Source organism: Phoenix dactylifera, chromosome 12, assembly GCF_009389715.1.
Source record: "Phoenix dactylifera cultivar Barhee BC4 chromosome 12, palm_55x_up_171113_PBpolish2nd_filt_p, whole genome shotgun sequence".
Taxonomy (NCBI): Eukaryota; Viridiplantae; Streptophyta; class Magnoliopsida; order Arecales; family Arecaceae; genus Phoenix; species Phoenix dactylifera.
The window spans coordinates 5265443-5286085 of NC_052403.1; the positions used below are offsets into that span (position 1 = coordinate 5265443).

Below are 20643 nucleotides of genomic sequence, written 5' to 3' on the forward strand. Positions count from 1 at the left end.
ATTTAGAATTCTACACCAAAATCACCATGATCTTATCCTTAGAAGACTAATCGCCAAAATACAACAATGCAATCTTCATGATTAAATTTCTATTTTTATCTAGTTAAATTACATGTACATAGATAAATGTCAAAGTAAAGAAGACATATGAGATTGGGACTCCATTTTCTAGAGGATCAAATAATTATCACCAAAATTATATAATTTTTGACAAGGAACATCTAAATAGCTGGGGCTTTTTTTCTTTATATCAATTTGGGCAGCAAAACCCTGTTTTTTAAAATCAATATTCCCCATAAAGATACACCTCATGTTTTGATAAGATAATTTTTCAAACTTGTCCTCAAGGATTTCTGCAGATACATCACAATAACTTTCACACATTCCCTAGTCTCATCAACAACAAATTATTTGCAAATAATTGGCACCATCCACTTGGATTTTAGCAACGAAAGGATTGATTAGAAAAAAATAGGGAAACATATTCAAGCACCTGACCAATCAGATATAGCCATAGTATAATGGCTTGTACCACTGTATCATGCAAGCCAAATTGCATCCATTCATGCCTACTAGAAAGACTCAATGCTAAACCATATTTTCTGAAACAGGTCCCCTAGAATGTGACAGGCACAATACAGTACCATATCATGCTGCCACTTATATAGCACAGGAACAGCACGCAATAGTTAAGTCCTTGATAGAATGAGCACCACCTCTTCATCAACCAAATGTGCACCTTTGGCATTTTTTTGATATAAACCATGTTCAAATTCTTCTCTGCTCTTAATTTTTTCATTGAATGTGCATTAAACCAAAGTAACGGTTAGCTATCCAGACATGTTGTTTACTGGTCTTCTGGAATACAGCTAAGATAAATGTGTACAAGAACTACTAAATATGGAGACCAAAATGAGGAAGCCAGAGCAAATAAAACACCGGCACAAAACAGAACAACAGATGGAAGTGCTTTGGTCATCAAGTATGAAATAGCATGCGGCCTAATAAAACATATTAGGTCCTTCATCAAGTATGAAGGACCTAATATGGCGTAGACCAAGTTTTTGTGGATGAAAGTGGTGCCAAATGATTCAGTGCAGTACAAAAGACATTCTTGGATAAATAATTGTCAAAGTGGAAATACGAAGCCAATAAAAGGTAGTTAAAGGCAGTTATAGTGGTTATGTAGGAGTGGCAAAAAAAGGATTACACCCCCTAGCCCACAACAACACCCCCCCCCCCCCCCCCCAAAAAAAAAAAAAAAAGAGAAAGAAAGAAAAAGAAAAATAACAAAAAACAAAAAGAATACACACGCATACAGACATGCATACAAGCATGCATGCGTGCACACAAAACCTACTACCATGATCATGCCATTTTGTGGGAGGGATCACATGAAATTGCATGCTGCAGTAAAAGTTCAATCAACACCGAATAAACTATAGTTATTGTTATAGCTATACAAACCTATAAAGAAAAAAAAGTGGGATAGCAATGGCATTGTTGATCTTCAAGTTAAGAAAACACGAGTGGCATGCAATCAGATACCTTTTATAGTTAAAAAAGCCTAGAATTCCAAAGATATTCTACCATTTGATCCACGACAAGGGCCTTTATTAATTGGAACAGAGCTACCATTCTATTTTGGAGGAAAAGCATGTCTACAATGTGAGACGCGGCCCAATTAAGCCATTTTGGACGCGATCGCGATCCTCTATTTCCCCCTTCCATTGAGTCGATAACGCCACGATAACCGTGGCCAGCGGGGACTCCAAAAGTCCGACACGAAGCGATTGCTCGGCCGTTCGGGCCCCTCCTAAGTACCACCAGATTCATGGCTCGATAATTTGTTGATCCTTTTTATCTTTATCCTGGTGGCGCTCTCTTACTTACTATTTTTTTGGTGCTTTCACTAGCCTTACTGATCTATGAGACAGATGAGAGAGTGGGAAAATGCGGTGGGAAGTGAAACCACCATGCTTATCTTCTTATAAAGAAGAGTTTATCTCTCCCAAAACCATTTAAATCTTCTTAATCTACTGTGATTAATCACTGCCGAGCTTTCTTTGCTTTTCTTCTCCTTCTCCGGTGGCCGACGTGCCATCTCGGTCGAGCATCACCGCCCAAAACACCATCTTCCCTCTCTAGAAGCCCTCCACTATCCTGTTTCCCATGTTTCGAGTCATGCCACTGCAAAGCTCACTGAAAACCACCATCTCCGACCGAGCTCCATTGCTACGGCCCTCCTTAGTAACCCCCTCACCTCCTCCATGTGATTACCAGATGAGTGAACCCGGATTTGAGCCTCCATTCTCTTGCTTTTGAGCCAAACTGAGACCTTCTCAGTCTTGCCACCTCTACCTGTCGCCGCCGCAGTGGCCGCTGTTGCCGACCCTCTAGTGTCATGCTACTGGATTTCTGGCAGCACCCCAGCCTCTTTCCTCTCCTCTTCCCACTCTTCCTCCCCATTTTCTTCTTTTTCTTATTTCTTCTTTTTCTTCCCATTTTATCCTGATTTATTTATTAATTTCTAAAAGAAAAACTAATTTACTTTTCTAGTAGTTATTTCCTCTTCTTTGGCCTATGGACCAAATGCAATAATGATCCATGCCCCTGACAACCAAACCCATGCCCCTGATTGAACCCGGACTAGCATTCTCTCTCTTCTCTATCTTTCTTTCTCTAAGCAAGACCCGAAGATCTTAGTTCAAAGTCATGACTCCCTTTTGCTCGAATCCAAGTTGACCCCAAGGTGGAGGCCCTGCACCACCCTAATATCTGGACAACAAACCTACCCAGTACTCCAGCCTTGTCAAGTACTCTTAGAATTTGATGACTATTAATCTTTATAGAGCAATCTAAAACATAGCTCAACTTAATCAGTTTAGTTCACCTTATTCAAATCGGCTCGAACAGTCGGGCACCGCCACCTGACCAATCTGATTTGAGGGCATGAGGTCGTATCCCCAATAGTATTTTAATTTTTGACTTTTCTTAGCTTCTAAGATGACAATAAAATTAATTGTATTTTAATGATATTAAAGCAGGTGAACCAGACCCATCTAACTAGAGTGAAATTTTAAAACGATAAGAGATAAGTGACCTAATACTTCAAAGTGTATTTTCTGACCTTTGGTAAAGTTATAATTAGTTTATTAACTTTGAATGTGATCTCTGTTTACTTGATTAAATAAGTTAGACATGATATTATTATTACAATAATAATTATTTTAAAATATATTATGTGTTTTGTTATGCTTGTAAGATAAAATATAAAATATATGACCGGATAAATTATAAAATTTGTTTTATATATATGTAGTCTCAGCACGACTATGATCTGGCCCCGCCAATGGAGATTATTTGTTGGCCTCGTCAACTTGTAATCTGAGAAACTGGTTTCAACATCGAGCCACCAGTAATTAGAATAGTGGTATCTGACACTTTGTAAATTCTATAAATCTCTAGCTATGGAAATTATGGATTGGTTGCCATGCCTACTTGATGAATTACTAAAAATTGATATGTAGGCACAACATTATAAAGGACAAAAATTTTAAGCAAGAATTATATAATTAGCAGGTGAAACATGGAATGCGGTCAAATGGACAAGTGCCAGAAGAATTAAGCCTCTCAATATGACTTCACATACATAACAGAACATGATGGGAAACAAGTACTATTTGTTCTCCATTGCTCAAATTTGATGCAGTAATTAGCACCATGCCTGAAATTTGAATCAATGCCCATGGTTAGAATAGGTTCTTAGAAGTGCAGCAATTCATCCAATTCCTAAAGAAAACTGTTGCAAACCACGAATTTATAGCAATCTATTCCAGATCTGAAACCTGTAACTACGAATGAGCAGATAAGCATCCATCACTTCACAATATCACCAGATCTGATCATACCCTCATGGAGAGATAAGAAAAACAGAAGCGAAATAACACCCAGGTGCAGTCTAACCTTGAACAAGAACAACCGCATCATATCACTACATTATGGCAGGGGAATCATTCAAAATGTACATGTGTGTATAAATATTAAAGAACATGTCAACTTTATCCTTCCAACAGATAGATAGATCTAGGAGAGGAGACATCGAATTGTAAGCACTCATCAACAAAAAACTTACAAGAAGCCAGAATAGTATTCTATATTCCGATCTGTATATATAAATATATAGTAGTAAAAGAATAAGAACCAACCAAACCCTAGATCAACGAATCTTTCCTTCCCCTACAAGGAAAGAAAGGAAATAAGGGGAAAAGGGAAAACCCCATAGCCTCACCATCAGACCGACATCATCATCAGACGCGGGCGGCGACGACGGGGCCGGTGGCAGACGCAGCGGAGGAGGCGGCGCCGCCGAGGAAGGAGAGGAACCCCGCGGCGGCGCCACCCGGATCCTGGTCGTCAAGGAAGAGGTCCTCGGGCATGCGGAAGGCTCCGTGGGCGCAGACGATGGCGGCGCCAACCAGGAGGGCGGAGATGAGGAGGGAACCGACGGAGGTGAGGAAGATGACGAAGATGGAGAGGAGGACAAGACCTCCGAGGGTCTCGCGGTCGGAGAAGGTGCGGCCGAAGAGGACGAGGGGGGGATCGGCAGGGCGGAATAAGTAGAGGAAGCACCAGGCGGCGAAGAGGCCGAGGAGGACGAGGAGGGAGAAGGGGTGAGAAAGGAGGGAGAGGGCAAGGACCGCGGCGAGGAGGGCGATGTAGTTGACGCGGAAGTAGCCGAGGTTCTTGCGGATGCGGGAGGCGGCATCGGAGAGGGAGTCCGGGCGGGAGAAGGCGGAGCGGTCGAGGAGCTCCGACCAGGGGCGACGATTGGAGAGGGAGCGGCGCACGGAGTCGGAAAGCCGGGCGAGGAAGAGGCGGAAGGCCGGGGTGGCGATCGGAGCGGCGGCGCCGTTGGCGCCGGAGGAGGGGGCGGCGCCGCCGGCCTGGGGATTGGAGATGGGGAGCAAGGGCGGGGACGGGGAGGAGGCCATCATCGCAGCGACAGCGAGCGGAAGGGGAGGATTTTGGCGAAAGTTCTTGGGAAGGAGGGGGTTTTTATAATTTATAGGGGGGTTGGATTCGGTGGTGGAGAGACTCGAGAGCCGAGAGGGGTAAAATTATAACAAAAATAGAGGAGGTCGGGGTATTCTCTATTCTTTGCTTCGCTATAAAGGGTTCGCTGGGGTGGACCGCCGATGGATGGTGCGAAGAAGACAGGGGGTAAGTGGTCGGCGGAGCATCGTTGTCATTAAAGTGGTCCGGCTTTTCGTGATCATCCGATATCTGTCACGACTCTTGAAGCGATAAATCCAGCTTTGAATACTGGCCGGGTCTGATAAATATCAAATCCAGTTTTGGTTAGTGGTGCGTCCAGGATCGGTTGGGTTGTGTTTGCGGGGGAGCCCAAGCCCAGTTCAACTAAACAAAGATGCCCAACTTCCTATCAAACAAAAAAATTGAAATAGTATGAACAACCCAGACCAGTTAAAGACAAGGACCAAACCCAGTCACCTGAGCCCATGTCCAGCCCTGCTATACAATATTCAGCACAAGCACAATTTGACTCGGTTCAAGTTCTGGCTGGATCTCATTAGCTAAAACAAACTTTTAAGTTACGTCAGACTGGATGTGTGATTTTATGAATTTATAGTAACTTTGGGTTTGATTAGCTTTAGAGCTCTGCAGGTATAAGGATTGGTTTTGGCAGGTTAAATCGTGGTCCAGAAATAATTTGAGATGGGTGCAGGACCAAGCTCTTATATTGAACACAATCTATCTTGAATTAGGCTTGGCACTGTTTAACTTAAGTCAAAATAATATGCATTACCACTTAATGCACAGATTAGAAATCTCAAAATCATATACCTTTTTTATATAAAAATAATTTATATTGAGTAAATCACATTCAATAACTCAAATTATTAATATAAAATTTTTATTCTTCAATCTAGATCTAATCAGATTTGAGTGGAAATTTATTTCGATTGGATGCTAGTAGACCTCGCTCTTTCTATATAATTATATAGATGGATATATGTTGTGATAAATAAACAAATATATTATATATATAATATTTGAATATAGTCGCTTAAATATTTGAAAAACCAACCTAGCAGAGCAGCCGCGAGAAGTTTAGTTAAAATATTAGAGCATAAGAGCATAGTAAGATCAGAAGGTCAACACAGAACCAACAATTATGATAATGCCAAAGTTAATCCTTTATTCGGGTCGGATTGAATATAAGATGACACACCTGAATGTTCTTCCCATCCCATGATTAGAGAGGTGAGCTAAAGCAGCAGAATGCACTCTTTTCCCACCAAACCTACAGCAGTACGACTATAAAAAGAGCATCATAATAATGCTTTTTCCTTCCCATGCAAAGAAAGAAAGGTAACTAGGGAACAAGGAAAATCCCATAGCCTCACCGTCAGACCGACAACATCATCAGACGAGGCAGCGGAGGAGGCGGCGCCGCCGAGGAACGAGAGGAACGCCGCGGCGCCGCCAGCCGGGATCCTGGTCGTCGAGAAAGGGGCCCTAGAGCACGCGGAAGGCTCCGTGGGCGCAGACGATGGCGGCGCCAACCAGGAGGGCGGAGATGAGGAGGGATCCCACGGAGGTGAGGAAAATGACGAAGATGGAGAGGAGGACAAGGCCTCCGAGGGTTTCGCGGTCGGAGAAGGTGCGGCCGAAGAGGACGAGGGGGGGATCGGCGGGGCGGAATAGGTAGAGGAAGCACCAGGCGGCGAGGAGGACGACGAGGGAGAAGGGGTGGGAGAAGAGGGAGTGGGCGAGCATGGCGATGTAGTTGACGCGGAAGTAGGTGAGGTTCTTGCAGATGCGGGAGGCGGCTTTGGAGAGGGAGTCCGAGCGGGAGAAGGCGGAGCGGTCGAGGAGCACCGACCAGGGGCGACGATTGGAGAGGGAGCGGCGCACGGAGTCGGAAAGGCGGGAGAGGAAGAGACGGAAGGCCAAGGTGCGATCGGAGAGGCGCCGCCGTTGGCGCCGGAGGAGGGGGCAGCGCCGCCGGACTGGGGGTTGGAGAGAGCGGGAACGGGGCCGGGGTGGAGGCCATCATCGCAGCGCCAGCGAGATCTACCATTTAAAGCCAACTTCTGAGAAGGATTGAAATGAGAGGAAATTTCACTATTTGGATATTGAAATACGCCGTTTAAATTGAAGGTTTTCTATTCCGAGAAAATTTTGACCAACTGTCTATTCTATTCCGTTAAAAAATTTGTAAAATTTTATTTTTAGATAATTATTTATAATAATCATATCCACTTTTAGAAACCTAGTTATATTCCAACTTAAAAAAATAAATTTGATCCAAATTATGTAAGAACCGCACAACTATTATAAAGAAAAGTTATATATATTAATGTGGCCATTAAGTTGGAAATATATTTTTATAATTTGTTATAATTTTTATTTTTTTAAATAGATTTCAGTTTAGTGGGCTCAAAAAAAAATTTCTTTCTTCCAATCTAACCATTCTAACTTGTTGACTATAATATTTGACAATTACAAAACTAATACTTTGATCATAAATGGTCTTAGCCTGACATAAATTTCCAACTGAAGCCATCCAAATAGAATTACAATTTTACAAAGAAGACCCACCCCTCACCATGTCGGCCAATTTGTGTAAAATTGTCCAGTTTAGTCTTACCAAAGAGATGTCCACCTGAAATACCCAAATAGGGTGGTTTAGCCGTTATGAAAACCATGGTCTCGAACCACTTGGTCTACTATTATGTGGTCAAAGGACAGCATCCGACTTGCTTGTGGGCCTATCAGGACCCGGGACTCGAGTTTAAAGTGGAAAGGTTGAAAAGGTTTGAACTTTGAAGGTGAAAAGAGAACAAGATTCCAATTCTAATAAACGAACGGTAAGCAGACATCCCCTGGCTGATCCGTCAATCACGGCGTCCGCCTTCTCATGAAATCCCGACCGTCCTTCCCCTCCACCTTATCGTGCCCCCCATCTTTTCCTTCCGTCTTTCTCTTCTCCCGAGGTGGACTCCCTCCAACCAAATCAAGCCCCTTTGGCCGCGTGTCGTTAATATATTGGTTCTATCACCAATCCCGTGAATAGCACCAAGATCTCGTGTCATATCGCGTGGAGCCCCGAAGCAGAACTTCCTGGATTTTGATCTCCAGTTCAAATCCCAACCGTCCATCTCAATGACCCCGATTCCCGTTGTTTTCTCGGCCCCCGTTTTTTTTTTTTTTTTATAAGCCATTAGGAAATTCCCTGGAAAAGGGAGCGAAGCAAGGGGCGCGGCTGGCGTGGGACCCTCACCGCACCTCTAGCGGTAACCTACTCCGCCGACAAACCATGAACCTCAAATCCGCCTGCACTGGCACCCCGCCCATCGAACGATTATGCGACCAATCCGACGGTTCGAGCACACAGTAGAGGGTGGAGTACTCTATACTAAACCTAAGACGAGGAGTAGCGTAACACCGAGTGAGTAAAACTCTAGCGGAAAATTACAAGAATGCCATGCCGTCTCGACTCGATTTGGTTTCCGCCATTTCTTCTTTCTTCCTCGCAAGTCGCATCCTCTGTCCTCCCTCTTTATCTCCTTCTCCGCTCTCATCTGCCGACCACCTTTACTCCTCAGAAAGACCCGTTCTTTTCTCTTTCCACGTACTCTCTGCAAAGCCCATCCTAACTCTCATCCTAACCCTAAACCTAGCTCCAAAAAGCTTAATCCTCGCTCGCTCGCCATGGCGGAGGACGACGAAAAGTGACGCCGGAGCGAAGGTGGTGGAATTGGGAAGGGAGGGACGAAGAGGTTTCGGACTGGAATGGCCGCGGAGAACGGGGAGGAGAAGCTGCTCGCCGCCGTCCGCCACATCGCCAAGACGCTGGGCCGGACGGAGACCATGGCCGACGACATCCTCCAGATCTTCTCCACCTTCGACGGCCGCTTATCCCGCGAGAAGCTCTCCGAGAAACAGCTCGACGATGGCAGCCTCGCCAGCGACGGCGTCGCCTGGGATGACCGCCTGTCGCTCTCGTCAATCGACCGGACGCTCCGGTCTCTAGACCGCCAGATCTCCCTGTTCGCGTGTTCGGAACGCCCGATCTGGTCCGACTCCGCTGACGCGTCGGCGTTTCTTGAGGCTGTGGACGATCTTTTGGCCACGATCCATGACCTCGACACGCCGGCTCCGGGGAACAAGCCACTGCTCGAACGGGCGGATCATCTCCTCCAGAAATGCATGCTCCGGCTTGAGGACGAGTTCCGCTCGCTGATTAATCGGTCCAACGGGGGACTGCCGTTGGATGCGGCGGCGACGGGGTCGGCGCCGTTCGATTCCGAGGGGGACGACAGCGATGGCGACGACGGCCGGGTCCCGGTGGCCCACCCAGTAACGGACTACGACCTCGTCATCGACGCGCTCCCTCCGGGCACCATCTCCGACCTCCACGAGATCGCGCGGCGGATGGCCGCCGCCGGCTTTGGCCAGGAATGCGCCGAGGTCTACGCCCTCGCCCGCCGGGACTTCGTCGAGGAGAGCGTCGCCCGGCTCGGGCTCCACACCAGGACCACCGAGGAGGTTCGGAGCACGCCCTGGACGGACCTTGAGTACGAGATTGCCCGCTGGATCAAAGCCCTCAACATGGTCTTCCGCATCCTCATCCCTAGCGAGCGCCGCCTCTGTGACCGGATCTTCGCCGGCCTCCCCCCATTCGCGGACCTCGCCTTTGCCGCGGTCTCCCGCGCTCCAGCGATCCAGCTCCTCTCCTTCGCCGATGTCGTCGCGATCAGTAGCCGGGCACCGGAACGCCTTTTCCGCGTGGTCGACATGTTCGAGGCCGTCCGGGACCTCATCCCCGACCTCGACCCTCTCTTCTCCGACCAGTACTCCACCATCCTCCGGACGGAGGCCGCCGCCGTCTTTAAGTCCCTGGCGGTGGCGATCCGGGGTATCTTCGTGGAGTTGGAGAATCTAATCCGGAGAGATCAGGCGCGCGCCGCAGTGCCCGGCGGCGGCCTCCACCCGATCACCCGCTACGTGATGAACTACCTCCGGGCGGCGTGCTCCTTCCGGCGAACAGTCGAGGAGGCCATGGAGGAGGACGCCGGGACCTCCGTCCCGCCCGATCCGGACCGTCCGTCCTCCTCCCTGGCGCTCCAGATCGCGTGGATCATGGACGTCCTCCATGGGAATCTCGAGGAGAAGTCCAATATCTATCGGGAGCCATCGCTGCGCTGCATCTTTCTGATGAACAACGGCCGGTACATCATCCAGAAGGTGCGGTACAGTGAGCTGGGTGTACTCCTCGGGGAGGACTGGATCAGACGGCAGGTGGCGAGGATCCGGCTATGGGGAAGTGAGTACCAGAGGGCTACGTGGAGCAAGGTGATCGCGGTGCTGCGGACGGACGGCGCTTCCGGGTCGGCGTCGGTGGCGGCGCAGGCGATGCGGGAGCGGCTTCGGGTTTTTAACGCGTACTTCGACGAAATATGCCGGGCGCAGACCGGGTGGGTGGTGCCGGACGAGCAGCTGAGGGCGGAGCTGAGGATATCGGGGTCGGAGCTGGTACTGCCGGCGTATCGGAATTTCTTGGGGCGGTACCGGAACTTGGCGGAGGCAGGGAAGCACACGAAGAAGTACGCCAAGTATAGCGCGGAGGACGTGGAGGCGAGGATTGGGGAGTTGTTCGAGGGGACGGGGAAGAGATCGTAGAGGAATTAGATAAAATATAGGGCTTTGGGTATTTTTAGGACGTAATTTTGTGTGAAATGGTTGTGATGTTTGTAGTTAATTTGAATTGGAGCGATTGGATTGTAGTTGTTGTGTGTATATTAGGGGTGGAATGCCCAAAGAGATACTAACTGTGAAATACGTTCGTCATCTATTTTATGTTAGTCATCGATTCTCGTTGAAACCGACTGATTTTGTGCCGACTACATTCTTTCTAAGAACGCCACCCCATGAACAGCTGGGATTCTTCTTTGCTCTTTTTTGGGTGAGATTATTCTTTGCCTCATTCAACCACTTAGAAGTCGTAGCTACTTTATAGGCTTAATTTTTTCACATCTACTAAAAATACTGCGACTATCCTATGTGGCAGTTTGCAGTTGGTGGAAAACATGAGGAGTTTGGTGCATCCGAAATTACCGCATCAGCGCTCCTGGACTGTGTTGCATGAGAACCGAACGAGCGAGAAGCATGATGATGATGTTGTCTTGGTTGTTGAATTTGTTAGTGTTGCTTGAGGTATGGCTGTTCTTAGCTTTGATCGATCCCCTTTTTGGTTGAGTAATTCTCAATCTCTGGGCTACTGGCCCCTGGTAAGGGATGTTCTCATGTTCATAGCCTTCCCTTCTGCATCCCGGTCTCCTCTGGCAATGGCCTCAGCTGTTATCTCCTTAAATGCTCATCGAGTCAAGTCTCATTGGCTGCCGCTCTCTCCTCGCCATGACCTTCTCCTTCAATACTTAACAGCCCTTTAAAAAAATTTGGTAATTTTTTTATTAATAATATAATAAATATTTCATAATTTTTTTCTAAAAAACATAGATGTTCAATCGGGCCGCCATTTTTTTCATTATTAATTAAATATGTCAAAACTATTTTTAAAATATATTTAAAAAATATTTTTTGAAAAAAAAATATTTTAGTAAGCAAAAAAAATTTCTGCGTATTAAATGGGTCCTTAGAGATATGCAAGAAAATCGAGAAAATAGTAAAATCGAATCAAACCGGATATTTTGCTTTGGTTCGGGTGGAGTATTTTTCGCATTCTATCTGGTTTCTGCTTGTTAATATTTGGAACCGAACAAATTTGGTTCGATTTCAGTATTAAAAAAACCAACTTAAGCCGAGCCGCTGTATGTATACGTACTAAGTGATTCATTTGGTTTCAGCGGTTCAGTTCGGCAGAGCCCTGGCCGCCTCCAATCTCTCGCCTCTCCTGAGTCTCCTCCCACTCCACGCATCTGCATCCCGGGAACCACCACTCTCCCCCGCCTCCCTCGTCCTCCAACCCCTCGCTCGACGGCACAGGTGAGATACCTTAAAGAGGTAGAGACCCAAGCATTTTTCTTTCATACCCCTTTACCAAACAAGAGAGAAGCCTTCGCTTGGGATCTGGTTCTATAAATACTTGTTCTCGTCTTCGACTTTTCCTTCTCGGGCTCTTGGTTTCGTACGAGCTCTTCACAATGGCTCTCGATCTCCTTGTAGGAGGGATGGCGATGGCGAGGGTGAGCTTCGGCCCCATATATCTCGGGAGGTTCTAGGCCGCCACCGCCTACACCGGATTCGGTGGATCTCCAACTTCTCCTCCAATGGTACGATCTCCAATGTCTGGAATGATGTTGCCCTCTTGCTTTACGCGCTCTATCAGCAATGGTTTTATCACTTTTCTCTCTGCTAATGATTTCTTCACTTTCATTGAGATGAAATGATTCGGTTATCCGATATGATATGATTTCTTTATCTTAGTTTCTTGTTGTAATTTGATTTCTGAATTTGAAAAATTGCATCAAGAATGCTCCACATTTGTAGATGCTTGGGATGAATTTGTTCCCCAAAAATATCTTCTTTGAGAACTTGATCAGGTTGAATTTCCTCGATTGTTTTCCTTTTTGGGTGGAGCATAGTTCTGGAAGTCCATTTAGTCCAACAAGGGAAGCCCGTGTACCCCAGCTCTATATAAACCGATCCGAGGTTCGATCGGTTTGAACCGGTTTTCCCATATGATCGGTTCGGTTTCTGTTTCAATTTTGGCAAACCGATTTAGATTTATTTGGCAAAGCTTTTAGTAGGTCAGAAAGCAAAAAAACCACTTTCGACCCACCAAATGTACTTTTGGATGGAATAGAGGGTTTGAGAAAAAAATTTGAAAGTAGTTTTTTTGGGAGAAGCTCAATTAAAAAGCATTTTTAGCATACGTTGGAAAACTATTTTGAATTATATAATTCTTCTTTTTTGGACCAAAATATCTATGATAAAATATTATAATTACAAAAAAAATGTTTCTTTATATTATAAAAAGCTGCAGGAGTTCTAATAAAGAAAACAAGAACCCTAATCAACTTTAGCTTTCCAGTGATCAAGTTATTCCTTTTGTTCTGTTTATTTATCCATCGTTTTGATTTTTGTTGAGAAAAAAAAATTTAGATTTGTTCTCCATTTCCTCTAGAACAATTCGTGATGGAGTTGTCCCTCTCTTCCATCGATCTCTCATTTTCTTCTTCCAAAGCTCTTCATCTTCTTTTTCCCCTCTTTCTCCTCATCCTCCATCACCCATTCTCTCTCCCACTCTATCCCTCTTTCTATTTCTCTAAATGTCGACCTCTCAACATGGACTGTGGTATCGCGGTCCACCTCTCAGCATGGCCCGCGGCATCGTGGTCCACCTCTCAATGTGGTCAGCATTAAAGAAATGGAGAAAGGATAGAGAGGGTGATGGACGACAGCAACATTGCGGTCCACCCACTTTCTCTCTCGCTCTCTCTATCTATCTTAGAAAGTTATGTCTTACACTGTCTTTACCATTAGTTTAGAAGCTATTTCTTTACAAAATCATGTCTTGCTTTAGAGTATTCTAAAACTATTTTTAAAATATTTTTTTGGATGATGAAGATCTTGTGTGTCCATTTAATATTTTAGTTCCAGCACTGATCATTATGTCTACAAAGTCATTGCTCAATATGTATAGATTCTTATAAAACTTTATTTTTTAAAAAAAATTTAGTAAAGTTGATAGTTCATGTATATAATATTAATTTAATTAACATCTTTAGAATTTTCTAGTAAATTATTATTTTTAGTAGTCACTATAGAATCTATGCAATAAGTTTACCTATTGATTATATTTTTGAATGCATAAGTAATTTTATTTATGTGTAAGAAATGGATATGTAAGTAAGTTATATATGTACGTAATTTATATGTATGTAAATTGTATATATTTAGATATGCTTTATAAGGTACTTTATGATTATGCATGAAATCATGACTTATGATTAATAAAATGTTTGTGTCTTTGTTGTTGCATTGTAAGAAGAACAAATGTCTAATAAGAGCCAACATACCCTTGCTGATCCATCAACCCAAGATGAGAAGAATAAGAAGGCCATTTGGAATGACAGATTGATAGAGAAGTTTATCAATCTATATATTAGTGAAGTTGAAGCTAATAATTGCCTAGGAATACATTTCAATAGGATAGGTTGGGCCAATATAATTAAAAAATTCAACAAGAAGATTGAAAATCAATATAACTACAAAAAAATTTAAAAATAAGTGGGATAACATGAAATCAAATTTGAGCATTTGGATGAAATTAGCAGAAAAGGAAACAAGGCTTGGATGGGATCCTATTAGAAATACAATTGATGCATCGGATGCATAGTGGAAAAAAAATTGCAGGTATATGTGACGCTAGTTTGATGTTTGTAAGATGTTTGACACAAACTTATAAACTACAACTATATATTCTTAACTTGCAGGAGATTCCTGATGCAGCTAAGTTCCAAGAATGTGGTCTGCAATATGCTATGAAGTTGGATAGGTTATTTAAAGATACTAGTGCTACTGGGGAGGGGGCCTGGGCACCAGCTTTAGCGGTGCAAGAGAATGTTGAGAGCACAGTTGGAGCAAATGAGAGGTGTCTACACCAATCCAAGAAATGCAAGAAGGTAGGGGGTGCTGCACAACTATCTCAGCAATTGAGTCGTCTTATTGATGCAGTGGAGAAGAGCAGTACAATGTCATCCAAGATGATTGATAAATCTGGATGTAGTATCGATGAGGTGATGGGCTTGGTGCATTCTATGCCTGAGATGGTAGAACAACCTGAACTGATTCTGATTGCTGCTGAGGTGCTCCTTAAAAGAGAACATCGAGAGATGTTTGTAGCCCTCAAAGATACTTATCTTCAGATTGAATGGCTTAAGCGAATGTCAAAGCTACGGAAGTAGTTGTTTATGTATTATTATGGTGATATGTTTTGTAGTTTTAATTATGAACTTCTATTGCAGAATTATGGTGAACTATATGTATCTGTGTTATGTCTTGGATGCTATTGATTTTATGGATATTATATTATATTATATGTTATGTTAATATTAAATTATGTTATATTATTATACTATAGTATACAATATTATATTACTATATTATAATAAAGTATATTACATTACATTAATATTTTCTTATATCATATATTTATATATTAATATATATCATATTTTATTATGCTTTGTTGTATAATATCATGCAATGTTCTTTTTTGTCATTTTATATACCAAAATACTTTTTCAGTTTGTTTGCCAAGCACATATTAGAGTTCCACAGCATTTTTGAGATATAGTTACCAAACAGTAAATAGCTTTTTATAAAAGCTCTATTTCAAAAAGTTCTACTTTACTACCAACACCTTTTGCCAAATGGGGCCTTAATTTATTCGGTTTCAAGAATGACAGTCCGAACCGTGCATACTCCTAGTAAAAAATATCACCTAAAATCAAGACTCATCGTGTCTATACAAAGCCTGTTGGTGGGAAACTATTTTGGGTGACTTCACATATCTCCTGTGTTTGGCTGCTCCTATTTTATGTTTAGCATGATTGGTATTTTCTTTTAGTCTTTGTATAAATTTAGAGTTTTTTATATACAATTAGATCTATTTTTATATACATTTATTTCTATTTTGTCCCCGAACCATGAACTAAGCATACAATGACTATCCATATTAAATGTAAAATAATAGCCATCTAGGAAATAAGAAAAAATATTTGACAATAGCAGAATTGGATCCCATGCCTCTAATTTCTGATCCAATTTCATTCTACTCTTTATACTTGTTATGATATTAAATGTAGTCAGAATTACTGATGGAAACAGAACACCAACACCTTAACTCTAGGAAAAGCACAAAAATGGTCGAGTAACTCAAAAATGTCACTCGATCAGCTGGTGTGGTGTATTCTCATTGCAAACCTTCTTACCCCCAGAAAAAAAAGAAGAAAAGGGCAAAACTAGTTAATGATAGCAAGAGAAGAACAAGAGCAAAACTCTTAACAAATGTTGCAGAATAGCAGCCGGGTACCATCGACTCAGCCAGCTGGGTAAAACCCTTCTTCCTCAACCAGGAAAGCCTTGACCTCTCCGGCATCCTGGTGCAACCAGGCCTGGTCCTGCTGCTTGACCACGAGCACCGAAAACTTCGACTCGAAGTCTAACGATGCGAGGAATTCCCCCACCACCCCGAGCTCCGGGCAGTCGCCCCACGACGACAGCCCGTCCGACAGCACCGAGTTCGACCGATGCCTCATCCCCACCATCACCAAGTCATAACAACTCTCATCCAACGCCTTCATTTCTTCAACTATCTCCTCCATATCCCCCACCAGCGCCTCCCTGTACACCACCCTCTTGTTCCTGGCACTCATTAGCTTCACCTCGTCGAGAAGCCGGTTGTCGAGCCGCCTCTCGGCCTGATCATCTCTAATGCTCCGGCTCGGCAGGAATCGGATTATGGTCAGTGTAACACCGGGGTGGTTCGCCATGCGGGCTCCGTAGGCCAGCGCCTCCCGGTCGTCCTCGCCGCCGAAGAAAAACACGATGACGTTATGCAAGAAGTCACCGGAAAGGGTGCCCTTGCCCCCTCCGGCCGTCACACCGTCGATGAGAATTCCGACCGAGCACGGCGCGGTGGATAATACTTTCCGGTTGACGGTTCGGAGGCTGCTGTTTACTTCGACGTGGCTGCGAATGATGCGGCGCTTGTGGAAGGGGAGGATGATGAGGGAGGTGCGCTTCTCGACGGCGAGGCGGCAGACCTCGTCATGCATGGAGGAGTAGGGGGAGATGGTGGTGAAGGGGTGGACGGAGACAGTATGGTGGTGGCGCTGCTCGTGGAGGAGGAAGGCATTGATGATATGGTCAGACTCGGGGATGGAAGCGGCGGCGGCGGCGGCGGCGGCGGCAGTGGAGGTGAGAGTGGAAGTAGAGGCGGAGGTGGCGGAGGTGGTGGTGGAGACGGAGGAGTTGGAGCGGGGGAGCTTGTGGGGGATGAAGAGAGGGGCGGCCCGGCCGACGAGCTCGACGAGGTGCAGGACATAGATGGCGATGGGGGCGGTCGGGCTGGCGTAGGAGGCCTCGAGGAGATTGATGGTGGTGGGAACGTGGGACTGGTCTTGGACGCAGGCAAGGAGGCGGAGCTCGGACTCTTGCTTGTGGTGCTGAATGGTTCGGCGCTTGTACACGGAGTAGCGGCGAGAGGGCTGGTAGAGATAGGTGGCGATGGGGATGACGACGGCGGTGATGATGACGGTGGAGAGCATCAGATAGCTGTAGATTTCTTCATCGACGAGCTGCACTTTGAAACATAACGCCACGGTTAGTCAGATTCATGGACTAGTTCTTGTAACATTACATCGTGAATGCATGAAACACTGATGTCGATCTGTGGATTAAGGCCTTTGATCTTGATCTTTCATGGCCGTTTAACATTGGAATAGCTGAGCTCCGGCGTTTCCTGACTGCCATTTTACTGTAAATCTTTGCTAGCTGAAACTTTAATACCCAGCTAGCTCTTAGCTTCCAAGTGTCATTTTATGTTTAATTCTTGCTGTGTCTATGAGAGTGCAAAATAAACATAATTGGGTACAGAAAGTGACCTAACTTTGTAGAGCAAACTTTATGAAGGCTAGCCAAATATAGAATCGAAACAAGGCTATCGTCTAACATTAATCAAATCAAAACAAGTCAACGTCACTTGAATTTCAATCCTATTTTTAGCTCCAACAACTTAGGTGTCATTGGCATAACTTTCATTTTTCTATTTTTACTAATAAATTAAATATTTTATTTTATTTTCAATATTTTAATTTAAAATATTGAAAGAACTTTTTTTGCATTTATTTAAAAATAAATAAATAATAGCAAGAAGTAAAAGCCAAGCTCAGCATGTTTAACATCAACTTTTATGTTTTATTTTTTTTTGATAAAAACGACAATTTATAAAGCTCCAATGTGAGTACATCCTTCTAAATAACGAGAAAGTAAATAACACAAAGAGGAGGGAACATCTGCTGCTCAAGTCCAAAGTATCTCCCCGGCATGCTGGACAACAAAAAAGGCGACCTAGTCTGCTGGCCTATTCGCCTCCTGAACACATGTGCTGCCTGAAAATCGCCCATTTTCTGAGCCAGTCTGCAGGTCTCACGGATGAGGGGATGACCATCATCCGAGAGAGCAGTCCTCACACTGTTTATTATTTTCTATTCAGTCGTTTCTAGATAATTAGCATGTTTTACACAATCAGAGACATAAGGTCCGTGCATGATTAACCAGATAGATAGGTTCCGAAAAGTCAGCTTAAACAATTAACGCACAAATTAATGATGGTTGCCATGTATCATGAACCCAAGAGAACGAGTAAAGCAAACGTGATGGGTACCTTATTAACCTTCCACATATGGTACGTGACCACCTCGACTATCCCCTTGGCATTCATGAAGAGGCTAAGCGAAAGGGCATCCTGGAAGGGGATCCCGAAGTAGAGGGAAGGCAGTAGAATTCCCACCAGCTTCCCCAAGCACGCGAAGAATACGACCGGCTGCAGCTTTGCCAAACCCCTCGCATCGCCGCCGAAGGTCGAGAAATCCGTGTTCAGCCCCGTCAATGCATAGTAGAGCGGCAGCAGCACCGCTTCCACGATAGCTTCTACCTTCTCCACCAGCGCCGCCCCCAGAGGCGGCCCGTCCGGTATCACAAGCCCGAGCATGAGAGCCCCATGGAAGGAATTGGTGCCGATGATGTCACTGTAGAACCCCACCACCAACACGATCAAGAGGAACACAAAGATGTAGACCTCGTCGACCGGCTTCCCTGGCGGCGTGTGGTCGACGACCCATATCGCAATTGGCCTGACCACAAATACGATGAAGACGAACAAGGCGGCGATGGAGAAGAAGGCCCAGGCGGGCGCTGCCGGAGAGACGCGGCCGGCATCTTCGACGATATAGATCAACATGATGACCCAGCCGATGAGGTCATTCGTCATGGACGCCGACATGGCGATCCGCCCCAGCTCGGAGTTGAGCAGGTGGAGTTCGGAGAGTATGGGGACGAGGACGGCGAACGAGGACATGGAGAAGGTGGTGGTGAGGGCGAAGGTGAACGCGAACCTATCGCCGACTTCCTTGGTCAGGGATCGCACGGCGTGCATGCATACGGGGGTTGTGATGGCGAAGGGGAGCACAAGGCCGGAGAGGCCGAGGACCAACGACTTCCGACCGGACCTGACGACCAAAGCAGGATCCATCTTGACGCCGATGACGAAGATCACGTACATGAGGCCGAACGTCGCAATGGTGTCGAGCACGGGCTGCCCTCTCGAAGGAAAGATGGTATTCTTGAATGTTTTGTTACGGCACAAGACCGACGGGCCCAGGATTATTCCTCCCTGCAAATGGACATGATCGGAAACACTTGAGGTCTTGGCCAAGGTATTGGAGGTCACCTTTCTTTTAATTCTTGAATTATTAGCAATTGATTACATTTGTTTTAATTTCAACCAAGGTATTGGGGAATTCATACTTGGAAGAACAGGAACAATCTAAGCAACATAACTGCATGTATGTAAGAATCTAACCAAAAGAATTACGATCAAGAAAGGGTACCATGATCTCGGAAACAATCCTGGGCTGTTTGAGAGGCTTGAGGAGAAAGTGGAGTATGCGAGTGATGGCAACGACCAGCAAGAGCTGCACCGATAACAGAGGCAACGAGAACTCTAAAGGATTGCCGCCTTCCCAAATGCCATTGGAGGAGACAGCGTTACGGGTCGCCGATGTTTTATAACAGTACACGTTCATGGTGTTAAGGGACGCCCTCCTCTCTCAAGCCAAGGAAGAACTAGGAGGTAGAAGAAGAGAAGAAAGAAAGGAAACGTTTCACGACAAGGCTCTCCATGTCGTAAAGATTACCGAGGAGGTGCGAGGACACAGATTCAACAAAGGAAACTGGACTTGGGTCCAGAATTTGACCGTTGACCCGTTGAGGGGATCGTTGGTTCGTTAATGGCGAGAGGTGCTACGGAGTGTGGGCCGATGGTTGTGGAGGTTTGTGTGGATGGGAGAAGGGGATGGGAGGACGAGTCCATGAGAGTGGGAGACGGGAACTGAGCCCGTATGCTCCAATGGATGGTTGCGATCTTATGATTATTTTTTTGGTTTTTTCCATTGTATATTTTTCTAAATATCAAATTTTATATGAATATATTTTTAAAATTGATTTATGCATGTATATCTCCATAAAACATTTGTTTTGCTATTCTACATACCATTTTTTATCTTTGTTTTTGCATATGTACTTATATCATCTAACGCTATTAAAAAATTAACAGTTTCAAATTAAAATAATTAAAATAATTAAAATATCCTTAATGGATGGATGTGCAAAAAGAAATATTTATAAAATGATCGTTATGGAAAATAAAAAAGTAATTTCAAAATTTGATGTTTTTAATTAAAATAAATATGGTTTTCATTAACGGTGTTAGAAGAACCATTATATTAGAGGCATTTGTGCAAAAATAGTGTTTTATGAAGGTACAGAAATAAATATAAATTTTAAGATAGTATTCACGCAAGT

The 20643-nt window shown here is 44.6% G+C and overlaps 3 protein-coding genes and 1 pseudogene across 3 annotated transcripts; 1 reads left to right on the forward strand and 3 right to left on the reverse strand.

The window, feature by feature from the left end:
• Positions 1-3962: 3962 nt before the first annotated feature.
• On the reverse strand, positions 3963-5155 carry LOC103708863 (PRA1 family protein B3-like). Its single transcript, XM_017843272.3, has one exon. It carries the CDS (start codon positions 4995-4997, stop codon positions 4311-4313), a length of 687 nt encoding a protein of 228 aa, XP_017698761.1. The 5' UTR covers positions 4998-5155; the 3' UTR covers positions 3963-4310.
• Positions 5156-6093: 938 nt separating this feature from the next.
• On the reverse strand, positions 6094-7084 carry LOC103699927 (annotated as a pseudogene).
• Positions 7085-7565: 481 nt separating this feature from the next.
• Positions 7566-15092, forward strand: LOC103708861 (exocyst complex component EXO70B1-like). Its single transcript, XM_039132402.1, has 5 exons — positions 7566-10996; positions 11102-11247; positions 11898-12036; positions 12217-12323; positions 14490-15092. The coding sequence occupies exon 1, from the start codon at positions 8824-8826 to the stop codon at positions 10711-10713; it is 1890 nt and encodes a 629-aa protein (XP_038988330.1). The 5' UTR covers positions 7566-8823; the 3' UTR covers positions 10714-10996; positions 11102-11247; positions 11898-12036; positions 12217-12323; positions 14490-15092.
• A 683-nt stretch (positions 15093-15775) lies between these two features.
• On the reverse strand, positions 15776-20179 carry LOC103708921 (cation/H(+) antiporter 15). The gene is made up of 3 exons (XM_008794033.4): positions 19671-20179; positions 18446-19453; positions 15776-17357 (listed from the first exon to the last, which is right to left on the reverse strand). The coding sequence occupies exons 1-3, from the start codon at positions 19863-19865 to the stop codon at positions 16098-16100; spliced, it is 2463 nt and encodes an 820-aa protein (XP_008792255.1). The 5' UTR covers positions 19866-20179; the 3' UTR covers positions 15776-16097.
• Positions 20180-20643: the final 464 nt, after the last annotated feature.